Source organism: Lagenorhynchus albirostris, chromosome 11 (genome assembly GCF_949774975.1).
Source record: "Lagenorhynchus albirostris chromosome 11, mLagAlb1.1, whole genome shotgun sequence".
Classification (NCBI taxonomy): domain Eukaryota; kingdom Metazoa; phylum Chordata; class Mammalia; order Artiodactyla; family Delphinidae; genus Lagenorhynchus; species Lagenorhynchus albirostris.
In genome coordinates this window covers 7,262,189-7,273,856 of record NC_083105.1, presented here as the reverse complement: position 1 = coordinate 7,273,856, position 11,668 = coordinate 7,262,189, and the positions used below count along the sequence as shown (strand labels likewise).

The 11,668-nt window shown below is 46.8% G+C and overlaps 2 protein-coding genes across 3 annotated transcripts; one reads left to right on the top strand and one right to left on the bottom strand.

Moving 5' to 3' along the window:
* Positions 1–36: 36 nt before the first annotated feature.
* SMDT1 (single-pass membrane protein with aspartate rich tail 1) lies at positions 37–3,383 on the top strand. Of its 2 annotated transcripts, XM_060165013.1 has the most exons (3): positions 37–269; positions 1,728–1,868; positions 3,153–3,383. In XM_060165013.1, the coding sequence occupies exons 1-2, from the start codon at positions 84–86 to the stop codon at positions 1,863–1,865; spliced, it is 324 nt and encodes a 107-aa protein (XP_060020996.1). In that variant the 5' UTR covers positions 37–83; the 3' UTR covers positions 1,866–1,868; positions 3,153–3,383. The 2 variants fall into 2 exon arrangements, 1 of the variants encoding a protein (XP_060020996.1); XR_009543316.1 differs by lacking the exon at positions 3,153–3,383 and having other exon boundaries at positions 80–220.
* A 1,492-nt stretch (positions 3,384–4,875) lies between these two features.
* On the bottom strand, positions 4,876–11,315 carry NDUFA6 (NADH:ubiquinone oxidoreductase subunit A6). The gene is made up of 3 exons (XM_060165279.1): positions 11,151–11,315; positions 5,802–5,917; positions 4,876–5,081 (listed from the first exon to the last, which is right to left on the bottom strand). Exons 1-3 carry the CDS (start codon positions 11,284–11,286, stop codon positions 4,950–4,952), a joined length of 384 nt encoding a protein of 127 aa, XP_060021262.1. The 5' UTR covers positions 11,287–11,315; the 3' UTR covers positions 4,876–4,949.
* Positions 11,316–11,668: the final 353 nt, after the last annotated feature.

Below are 11,668 nucleotides of genomic sequence, written 5' to 3'. Positions count from 1 at the left end.
TCGTCTGATCCCTAAAGCCTCGCGAGGCTTCGGGCGCCGGGTGGTGGGGTGCAGGTGCCCGGACAAGGGGGGGGAGCTGGGAGATGGCGTCCGGAGCGAGTCGCTGGCTGGCGTTGGCACCCGTCGGATTTGGGGCTTTCCGGAGCGGGCTGAGCCTGGGGAAAGGTGGCGATGTCTCCGCCGGACGGGGCGGCTTAGTTCGGAGTCTGGTACCATCGAGGTCAGTCATCGTTACTCGCAGCGGCGCCATTTTGCCCAAACCGGTGAAAGTGAGTGTCTGCCTGGAGGCGGGGCGAAGGGGCCGAGGACAGTCATTGTGGGGAGTGTGTGCGGGCTCACGCTGATTGATAGGAGCAAAGGCCAGTCGAACGACCGCCTTAGACCGGAAGACGGATCAAGGACAAAGTTTTGCGCTGATGCGCTGCTAATTTTGACAAATGGGAAGAAATGGTCGGGTTAGATCCGGGAGTTGAGCGGGGTGCGTGGAGACAGATGGGGGGCAAGAGCGGAGAAAGACGGCACTTAGCACTAGCTCATCGTGAGGAGTGCGGTGCCCTGGCTCGCCGGAGCCACAAGACTCCGCTTTATGCATCCAGTATAGACAAGTCATGTAACCTCTCCACCATAGAGTTGATGGGATGAAAAACGAATTGTGGAATGATTTTGTAAATAAAGGGTAAGTGGGACAGACCTTATCTTTTTGCGAGTTTTGACCTAGTATTTAATTTCATGTGATTGGGTGTGCAGAGAATTATTACCATCAGTGTTTTTACAAATGAAGAATCTGGGGCCAGACTAGTGAAGCCAGTGTCCAAAGCTAGCAGCTGACTTAGGTTCCGGAACTCAGATTTCCTGCTGGTACAACTCCCACCAGATCCTATTTTTTCCCACCACTGTGTTATCATATGCCCTCAGTACCCTTGGAGTTTTCTCACTAAAATAGGAACAGTCCCTTATGCCAAGTAAGTTTGCTTTTTGACTCCAGCGCTGTGTGAGACTTACAAAACATTGTTTTAAAGCTAGTCTGGCCGACTGCAAGCTCACACAAGGTGAGTTCAGGGCTGTTTCACAGCAGGAAGCACGGTCATGTTGGGGAAGAGCTGCCTTTAAAGAGGCACAACTGAAGCGAAAAACAACTTTTTTTTGAAACTCCGTAGGAAGATATGAGAGGAAATGTTAAAATTTTACTGAAACTCCGCCAGTGCATTTAAATAGCTAGTCTTTTAATATAAAGACATGCTCGATTTTCAAAACATATTTCTAAAATTTAATGTAGTGAAATCAAATTTCTCAGGCATCAGGGAACCAGTTAAAGAACTGTATAGAATATCCCTTCACTGTACATGTTAATTTTTTTGTAATCTGTTTTCATGTATTTAGTAGTTTATTCAAGGAGAGCTGAACTCTATTCCCTAGTCCAGCTCGTAGTACTTTCTCACCTGTTTATGAGTATCTGCAAGTAATTAACAGGTTGTGCCCTAACTTTTAGATGTCCACGAATGCCTTGTACTTTTCTTACAAGTGCACAGTTTGATGGCCATAAAATCACTTTATCTCTTCTTGTGATTTTTTTTTCTTGCTCTGAACTTTTCCAAGGACTTTAAAATCAAGTTGCTTATCATGGATCTCAGGTCCACAGGAGGGAATGCTCCTGAGAGGGCCAGGCCTTCTGTGGTCCTACTGGAGTGGGCTCTGGCGCTCACAGCCACCACTTTGACCCTCTGCAGATGTCCTTCGGCCTTCTCCGTGTGTTCTCCATTGTGATCCCCTTTCTCTATGTCGGGACGCTAATTAGCAAGAACTTTGCTGCTCTACTTGAGGAGCATGATATTTTTGTTCCAGAGGATGATGATGATGACGACTAATAGGTAAGACTTGCTTTTGATGCAACTGTGATGCAGTTTGGCCTGGTAGCAGAATCTGAACATTCGAAGCAGAAGCACAGACTTTTAATGCATTGACTCTTGGTGACTAATGTTTTTATGTCACCTTTTCCCTATGCTGGATGAAGGAAACTATCTTATTGACTTACAGATTCACTGGCGTCTCTTCCAACCAGGTTGGATCCCAGCCAGCCTTTTCTATTTGCCCTTTTATGTACACTCAATTTTCTCAACCCACAAATATTCTTGACAATTTAATATGCCTTACACACCCACCACAAACAACTTCATTTCACCAGCTCCACATTGAAATTTAGAAACTGCAGGCCCTCATCAGTGAGCTCTGGTTACCAAGCTCTGCGCCAGCACAGCCTGTACACGGGCACTGCCGCCTGGTTCATACACTGCTCACAAACCCTTCCCCTGTGCCAGTTCCATCCAGCTGTCTTGTGCTGACTTCCTGTGCCCTAATGCAGCCCTAATGGCTGCATTACCGTTATAAACAAGGACCCTCCTGACTCTTTAGTCTGGCATTTAAGGCTTGCGATGATCTGGTCACACCTGTTCTTCCAGCCTTATCTTCCATATTCCCAACCACATACCTATCCCCAATATTCACTATCTCTTGAGTTACTCACTCTCTTGCCCACTCCCAGTGGCCCATTTTTCCTCCCAATTGAAAGATTATTTCCCACTGCTCTCATTTCCACCAATTCTTCATTACCTTTGATGAAGTCTTTCCTTCATTTGAAAGTGACTGCTCCGTCCCCTAACTGACCAGTACCTCTTGTGACAGTCGGTATTATATGCTTAAGATATACCCTAAACTCTACTTGACCATATTCTTGCTGCAGGGAACATGTCTTTTTTTGTGTGTGTGGTACGCAGGCCTCTCACTGTTGTGGCCTCTCCCGTTGCGGAGCACAGGCTCCGGACGCGCAGGCCCAGCGGCCACGGCTCACGGGCCTACCGGCTCCGCGGCATGTGGGATCTTCCCAAACCGGGACACGAACCCGTGTCCCCTGCATCAGCAGGCGGACCCTCAACCACTGCGCCACCAGGGAAGCCCTGGAACATGTCTTTTTATACCTTTAGGCCCCCAGTGCCCGGTCTCTGGTGAATGTTCAGTATATATATGAATGAATAATTGAATGTACTCAAAACTGCCTATCTCCTGCCATGTTTGGTAGAACCACTGTATGGAATTTTCAGTATATGGTAAGAGGACGGCTCTGTCACCCAATTGACTGCTGCTTTCCTTTCTTGCAGGGCGTGGAGAAGTATAGAAAGGAGAAAGCCCTAACTTAAGAAATGGTGATGCTCGCAGCCTCTCCTCCTTCCCTATCAGCAGATGGGCCCAGGGAAAGCCCTCAGCCTCCCAACCCCAGTGAAGCCTCCTGCATGGTCTGTGACCATAGCTCAGATCCCCAGGCTCCGGGAGGTTCCTGGAGATGTGCTATCCACTGAGCATAATCAAATTGTGAATAAACATAATAAACAGCTCTGTATGACTGAGTGATGGCTGAAGTTTCGTAATACAAGTAGGCTCTAGTTGCAGTTTCTTCACCCTGCTGTCCTATCTGTATCAGCTGAACAAATAGGTCTTTGATTTACAACCCAGGGCCTCCAGGCCCCTATGGATCCACAAGATGATCATGGGGACCTGGGACCAATCTTCGTTGTTTACGAAAGCCCAATGGCTGCACAGGCTAACTAAAGGCTCAGCTTTTGTGCTGAGTAACACTCACTAGTTATCCCATGCAATCAGAAGAAGCTTTGATTGTTTAAAACTTCTTGAGAAATACCACTTTTTAGAATTCTTTCAAAACTTGGATTCCTTAGATGAAAAAATAATAAAGGGCAAGAGAAAACCAAATACCGTATGCTAACACATATACATGGACTCTAAAAAAAAAAAAAGGTCATGAAGAACCTAGGGGCAAGACGGGAATAAAGACACAGACCTACTAGAGAACAGACTTGAGAATAGGGGGAGGGGGAAGGGTAAGCTGGGACAAAGTGAGAGTGGCATGGACATATATACACTACCAAACGTAAAACAGCTAGCGGGAAGCGGCCGCATAGCACAGGGAGATCAGCTCGGTGCTTTGTGACCACCTAGAGGGGTGGGATAGGGAGGGTGGGAGGGAAATGCAAGAGGGAGGAGATATGGGGATATATGTATATGTATAGCTGATTCACTTTGTTATACAGCAGAAACTAACACAACATTGTAAAGCAATTATACTCCAATAAAGATGTTAAAAAAAACAAAAAATATACTAAAGGGGTTGCTGGTGCTGAAAAATTTAGGAATCATCGGGGTGACTGTACCTATAGATACTGAACCCCTTTCTCCAGCATTTAGACTGTCCAGGGAAGGAACAGAGAAGACTACCATCCAAAGCAAACAGATCAGGTCTTTAACCTGGGTCAAGATTTATTCTCATCGATAGAGCCACACTCCATTTGCAAAGGGAATACTTCCGTGCGTGCACTGAACAGCTGTGTCCCCTAGCAGGATGCCTGATTGACAATTTCATTTCATCTTTAGGACCAGTGCTTGTTGCGGACAGGGGGTTAGGCCTCTGAGCAGCCATTTTCTTCAGAACCCAGGGAAAAACAGCCCAGCTTGTCAGCTCTACTTCTGGGCCTCTTCGTGCTGCTCGGATCCTCCGGTAGCAAGAGCTGGCTAATTTTGGATAATCTGTGCCATTACACCAAAATATCCAATCCTGGGGGCTGTAGAAACACAGCTAAGTTAACAAAGCCATCCAGCATCACACCCAGAACGGCAGTTTCTGAGCAGATGGCCTCACCATTCCTGTTTACCAACATGCAAGGCTCTGAGAAAAGAGAATCTAATTTACTGGAAACACCACACTTCAGGAGACGGGAAAGAACAGGTGGTGTGTTCAACTTGTTCAGACAAAAAGTGAGACTGCAGAAGTAGAGCTTCTCATTGGTTCACCAATGGAATTCTATCATGAAATGACCATCATATACTGAGTTTATTTGAGCTCTAAAATATTTAAATATCAACACGCACTTTTCCATTGAGTGATTTCACGGGTCGTGCCCAACATAGAACTTGGACAGGAAATCCTTTGGCCTTGGTGCTTCTGTTTCATGGAAAAACCGCATAACGTGTGTCCGCTGCTTCCACACTTTAATTGTTTCTTCCAGTTCCATCTTTCCCTGCACAAGTGAGGGGAGAGGTCTTCAGTCAGAGTGGTTGAGTGGAAGGAATACAACACTGAAGGCCAGGACTCGATTCTCTGCTCTGGCACTGACTTGCTGAGTGACCTTGGGCAAGTAACATACTGCATCTAGACCATACTTTCTGCATCTGGAAAATGAGGTGGTTGGACTAAGTAATTCTGAGACCTTTCAAATACTCCTTAACTCTCTGGCTGACTGGTTCCAAGAGGAGACTTTACGTCACCAGGCCTCTGCCCCGACTGCCTAACCTGACTGGCTTAATTTACATTCCTGCTTAACATTCTTTCCGTGTTATTTACTGGCCCATATGCTGAAGTTGCCACTGATGCCAATGAGATGGACCAGAGAGACAGAATCAGGCCCAGGATCTGACTCCATGGCCTGCTCTTCCAGCTGAAAACTGGCAACCAGGTGAAGCAGTAACTTCCAGGGATGAGGTTCAAGAAGAGTTCAAACTTTCCTCTGTCTGTTTTTAGTTTTAAAATGTAAGCCCCAGTGGATTTTCCCTTGAATAATCTTATAATCTATTTAACCAGGTGAGAACCTCCAAGTTGAACTATTCCTTTGAAACACTATGTAACAGTTGCTGACCTAGTAGTTGCTTTTAAACTTGGAGATAAAATGTTCATCTGAGAAGGCTGAGAAGCTCTGGACAAATTGGCTGCTCTTTAAAATCAGTCAGGGAGAGTTAGTTACCTTAATGACCAGAAGATCAACCGCCCTGGGGTCTGTGACGTGGGCATTCTTCATAAACATTTCTCGGACTTTATCCCGTCCCTGTTTCACAGAGATGTCTAGCTTGAATAAATGCACTAAAGAAAAAACATGATTCAGGGTAGAGATGGTTAAAACATGTTTTTTAAAAAACTGAGTCAACGGCTAGTCATTGAATACATAGGTTGCCCATTCATTCCATTCACCAAATACTAGCCTGACCTTAAGCTAGGTGCTTGAGGATGTGAAGAAGCGTGAGATATGGCACTTGCTCTCAAAGAGCGTATTTGTTTGGGGAGATAAGCCCACTGCATTTGAAGAGGCAGTATAGCACAGTTCAAGAGTATGAACAACCTGGGTTCAAATCCCAGCTCTGTCACTTATCAGCTATATGATTCTGTGTATGTTCACTTCTCTATGCCTGAGTGTATTTATTTGTGAGTGAAATAAGGACGACAACAGCACATACAACTACAGAGCTGTTGTGAAGATTCTATGAGAGAACGGTGCCTGGCATGGAATAAGCTCTCAATAAATGTTAGCATTATTATTACATGGAACAACTGACAGAAGATGACATGGCTGAAATTAATGTACAGTGATATGGTGTAGGTTTGTGCACCATGCAAACTTAAGAGTTGAGGGAGACTGCTGAGTGTGCAGGTAGGGAAAGGCATCAATCCAGCAAACGATTACTACCATATTAGGTTACCTGGAAGAAAGAGAGGAGTTTAAGATGTAGCTCCTGCTCTCTAGGTCTTCAATCCATGAGTGCAAATATTAAAATCACAATATTCAGCAATCCCTGATTAAGTGCTAAAATAGTGGCACAGACTCAGTGACCTGGGAGTTTGACAAGGCATATAGATGTCCTTTGAAAATCAGGTGTTTTTATTCTCATCCTCTGGCAGTTGGACTTCAGTGGATTTGCTGATGGCAAGGACATGAACAGGGCCTTGTGTGGTAGGTGGAATAAGGACAGAAGAGGGGCACACGAGGCTCAGGGGACAGCATAACCAAGGCTCACAGGCTAGAATGAGCACTGTGGTTGAGCAGAGCAGTGGGCTCATTTGGTGAGGAGATCCTGTGGTGTGGCCATTCCGGTGACATGTCCACTCTCGTCTATGGAACTATCACAACCAGCTCTGAAAACCATGAGGGCTATCTAGTGACTGAATTAATCAACAACAAAGTTTGAATCTTTAATTATACTCATAACTTAGTGATGGCAATAGAAAAATAAAGCTTCTGCTGAGGAAGAGATCATGCCAGGCTGATTCAACCAAAGAATAAGCAATAGCAGAAATCTAGTGGGAGAAACTGCATCCCAGCTTTGTAGGTAAGTGTTAACAGAGAAGACAGAGGATCACATGAGAAAGAACTCAGTATCCAGTGGTGTGCTGGAGCAGGCTGCCATGGTGAGCCAATTATACACATCTCTTCCCAAGTCGGCCGTCACTGACTTCACTTTGATAGCTTAAAATCAACCGTGGTGGGAGTATTTACATCATTGAAAACGGTAAACACTATAAATCTAGATTTCCTGACGGAGAGTTAGCTGTTAAACACCACAGTATCACATGTGGAATTTTAGAAAAGAGCAAACAAAGGGACCATAAGAAGACAGAGACACAAATTAATGCAAACTAATATGGATGCTGGAATGTAGAATCTTACCACTAGAGGACTGTGGGGACTTGCCTTAAGTCAGACTACTGGTCCCTGGCAAACATGGGCCTAGAATCCAGGTTGCTTATTGGTTTTTAATTTACAATTTTGTGCTCTTTTAAGGAAAGGAGTATGAGGAATCTTCCCCTGCTATCAGTGTTTACCTTTCCTGCGTTTTCATATTAGAATCCTGCCCAACCTTGGGAGAGAAAAGTGAGGTGCCTCTGTGCATACTGGGGGAGCTGGTGTCCACCTACTCCCATTCCACAAGATCTCCTGAACCACACACCAGCGCACTGGGTGTATGAATCTTCTCCTCAGGAAAACATTCACAGGCACAAATGCAAAGTTTTGCCTACAGTGTCAGTTCACGGATCCCTGAATGCCCATCTTCCCAGGTTAAGAATCCTTGTCTCTAAAGAGGCAAATTCATAGCTTTGTCCTAGTCATCCTTCTCCCACCTCAACCCCCTGAACACACCCCCTCCACCAGTGAGAAAGGCTGCAGGAAGGCAAACAGGAACAGCCTAAGCTATAGCCCACTCAACTGTTCTTTGGTCTAAATCAGTGGTTGTCAAACCAGTAACGATTTTTGCCCACCAGGACATCTGGCAACATCTGGAGGCGTTTTTGATTATCACAACTAGGGGGGAGAATGCTAATGGCATCACTGGGTAGAGGCCAGGGATGTTGCTAAACATCCCACAATGCACAGGACAGTCTCCACAACCAAGAATTATCCAGCACAAATGTCACTGCTGAGAAGCCCTGGAGTAAATCATTTCCAACTGTTCTTTCTCAACTCACAGACTCCTGGCTTAATCTTCGAATCCTGCATATTTTAATTTCGATTTGAAAAAATTTGAGAGGCACAAAAAGAAGATATGGAAGTGCCCCTTTTGGATGAAGGTGACTTCCATAGTCTGTGTGTTTTCCTCAAGTTATTGTTAAGGCTTTTCTGAGTCAGGGAGGCTCTGGCAGGTTAGGAAGGATGACACTGATGGTTCTCAGCCGTCTGCTCCAATTCATTTTGGTAGCATTCATACCAAGTGCCGGGAGATCCTTAGATGGGAAGGCAGCATGGTGTGATGAAAAAAGAACATGGGATCTGGGGTCAAACAAGCTGGGTAAGGTCTCCACACCATCATGAACTAGGACCTTGCCTGGGGTACAGCCTCCTCAGTCTATTTCTTCATCTACAACGTAGGGAAGACAATAACCTCTTACCTAACTCCTTTACGGGAATGTGGCGAAAATCAAGTGACAACATCCTATAAACAGTAAACCATCGATACTGATGTTAACTATTAAAAATTTCAGCACTTACTTCCCATACCTCTGTTACATTTTGGGTTTTAATGATCTGGTTATATATGCCTATCTTCCTGACTAGACCATAAGACCCTGGAAGGCAGGGTTGTGTTTTAGTCACTTTCATATCTCTCTAGGCACCCAGTACTGACCCTGTAGTACAAGAGGTACCCAATGAAATGGAAATTAAACAAATGAATAGTTTCTACAGAAGGTCTCCTGTTGTGCTGTAACCAGCAAGCAGCATGTAGTATTTCTTCAAAGGAGGGAATCCAAGGCAGTTTCGTTCTGTGCTCCCATGCGGAGGCAACCACCCAGGCAAATGGCACTCTGTTCCATAAGCGCAGCATAACTGGGTCCCGTGAGATTCAGGGAAAACTACAGCAGAAGCTGAGCCAAGTGTAACAGCTGGACAATCAGGGTCTGAAGTCTGGCTCTTCCACTTACTAATGGTGTGAGTGAGACAAGTTTATGTGCCTCAGTTTTCTCATCTGTAAGACAGGGAAATGATTAGAACCCACCCTAAAATGAGGCAATGTAAAGCATTTAGCATAGTGCTGGGCCATATGTATGCATTTCAATGAATGTTAGTTATTATCAATACTTTTACTTATTCCCAGTCCTTAGTTTGGATCCTCAGCTGGAATCCCCAATGATGGATGTCATGACACCAGTGTACACACAGGCCTGAGAAAACGACAAGCTACAGATCACTGATCCTCCCCACTGACCCCCCGCCAACCTCCCCCTGCTCTACAGGCTCCTATAACCCCCTGCCTTCTCCTCTTCTCAGGACCGTTCTGACTGTGGGCTTATCTTCTCAAACAGTATTTGAGGGAAAGTCTTGGAGGGTGTTGATTTTGAACGAGCTAGATACCTGGGTTCTATCCTCAACTCAGTCACTGATTTTTACCGTTTGCCAACTATTCTTTCTGCCATCTGGGTCTTGTTCCCCATCTGTCCCCTGAAGGCATGTAAATTTGTAGTCCCTGAACCGCCCGGATCACTCCGGTTTCTCCCTCCCTTGTATCCTGTGGGTCTAAGTTATGGTCATGGGCAACCTCTCAGAAAGTCAGCTTGAGGACAAGTGACACTGGAGCAGACACAGCTCCCATACATTAAAGAGCTGGGTTCTGCACAGAGTGTAAGCCCTACACATAACAGTAACAATAATAACAAGACAGCAGTAGCAACCAGCACTTAATGAGTGTCTAAGTGTCAGACACTATCCTGTTCAACAGAGCAACTCTCTGAAGAAGGTACTATATATTATCATTTTACAGATGAGGAAACTGAGGCATAGTGAGATGAAACAACTTGCTCAGGGTCACACAGCTACTAAGGGGAAAGTGGAGGCAAGTCCATGTAACCACCACATTCTACTGCTTCTCACACACAGGCAAGGAAGTGGCACCCTAAGGGGTGCTATGGCGCTCCAGCTCACTTAAAAACACGATAAAACACACTAAATCAAATCAACAAAATTACCAAATATCGACAGTCCCTGACATCTGTACTGCCCTTGACAGTTCAGATGGGATTTTCCCCAAGTTTTCTTTCATCGGGTACACGGGGCAGCGCTGAGGGGCATGCCAAGATGAAAAAAGTCTCTGAACGCGGGGAGCTTATATTCTAATCCTTCGGGTGAACACAGTGGTTCTCTGACATCCAAGCGAAGACAGGGGTTCTGGGGGGGCAGGGGAAGGAGTTCCTAAGGAATACTAGGGGTCTGTGGCACTAGGTAAAAAGACTTTGGAGACTGGGGAGGGAGGCACCTCACCCGGAGGGGCTGGAAAAGACACCACTGTCTGATTGGATGACCTTGGAAAAGTCACTTCCCTGCTCCGGTTCTGCTTCTTTCTCTGTGGGGGATGTGGGAACCAGATGATCGCTCAAATCCCACCGCCCCTTTGTTTATATAACCTAATGGATGTCTGTAAACACATTCACGAACTCTAGTTGACTCTGGGTTCCAGATCCACCAGGGGCTGGCTCTGGGCCTTGCGCGGATCACTTCGTCTCTAGGTGCTTCCGCTGCCTCATCTATAAAGTGAGTGTGTCACTGACAGTCCTTGCTCTCCCTCCCAGGGGTTCGGGAAGAATTACGGGGTACAAAAGGGCAAGGGCGCCCTAGCAGCGCGGTTCCGACGCAGAGCACAACTGGTCTGACCCTGGCGCCGCCGCCGCCAGGTCAGGTCCACCAAGGCTCGTGTGGCCCTCCTCCCCTGAAGCGCTCGGGATCACCTCTGCCCAAGCTGGTGACCTCGGCTCGGCCCGGCAGAAATGGGAGGCCGGGACGGCGGCGACCTTGGGCGGCTGCCTCCGGGGCCCCGCGTGCGCCGCTGCCTCTCACCAGTGTTCGGCACCTCCCGATACCAGGCGCGGTAGAGCTCGCGCACCCTCCGCTTGGCCTCGTTCATGTCCCGACTGAAAATGGGCTTCACCAAGGTGTTGGCCGCAGCAGCGCGGCGGAGGCCGCTTGCCGCCATCTTGCGAAAGAAACCACCTCCCAACTTCACCCCGTTTCAACCCGTAAGTCTGGCCGAGGGACAAATCTTTTTTCTCATTGGCTAAAACTTAAAGTCCCGCCCCTAAACTACTGGTGGGCGGGAGAACGGCTATGGGGCTCTCTGATTGGCTGAGAAGCCTCTCTCTCTCTCGCTCGCTCTCTCTCTCTCTCTCTCTCTCTCTCTCTCTCTCTCTCTCTCTCTCTCTCTCTCTCTCTCTCTCTCTCTCTCTCTCTCTCTCTCTCTCTCTCTCTCTCTCTCTCTCTCTCTCTCTCTCTCTCTCTCTCTCTCTCCCCCCCTCCCCCTCTCCCCCTCTCCCTCTCCCTCTCCCCTCTCTCTCCCTCTCTCTCCCCTCTCTCTCCCT

Excerpts from the sequence above, each read along its gene's own strand:
- SMDT1 (XM_060165013.1), top strand. The coding sequence starts at position 84 with ATGGCGTCCGGAGCGAGTCGCTGGCTGGCGTTGGCACCCGTCGGATTT. Across the intron at positions 270-1,727 it reads TTTTGCCCAAACCGGTGAAA|ATGTCCTTCGGCCTTCTCCG; the intron begins GTGAGTGTCTGC and ends GACCCTCTGCAG.
- NDUFA6 (XM_060165279.1), bottom strand. The coding sequence starts at position 11,286 with ATGGCGGCAAGCGGCCTCCGCCGCGCTGCTGCGGCCAACACCTTGGTG. Across the intron at positions 5,918-11,150 it reads TCGGGAGGTGCCGAACACTG|TGCATTTATTCAAGCTAGAC; the intron begins GTGAGAGGCAGC and ends TTTTTTCTTTAG. Across the intron at positions 5,082-5,801 it reads TTGATCTTCTGGTCATTAAG|GGAAAGATGGAACTGGAAGA; the intron begins GTAACTAACTCT and ends TCACTTGTGCAG.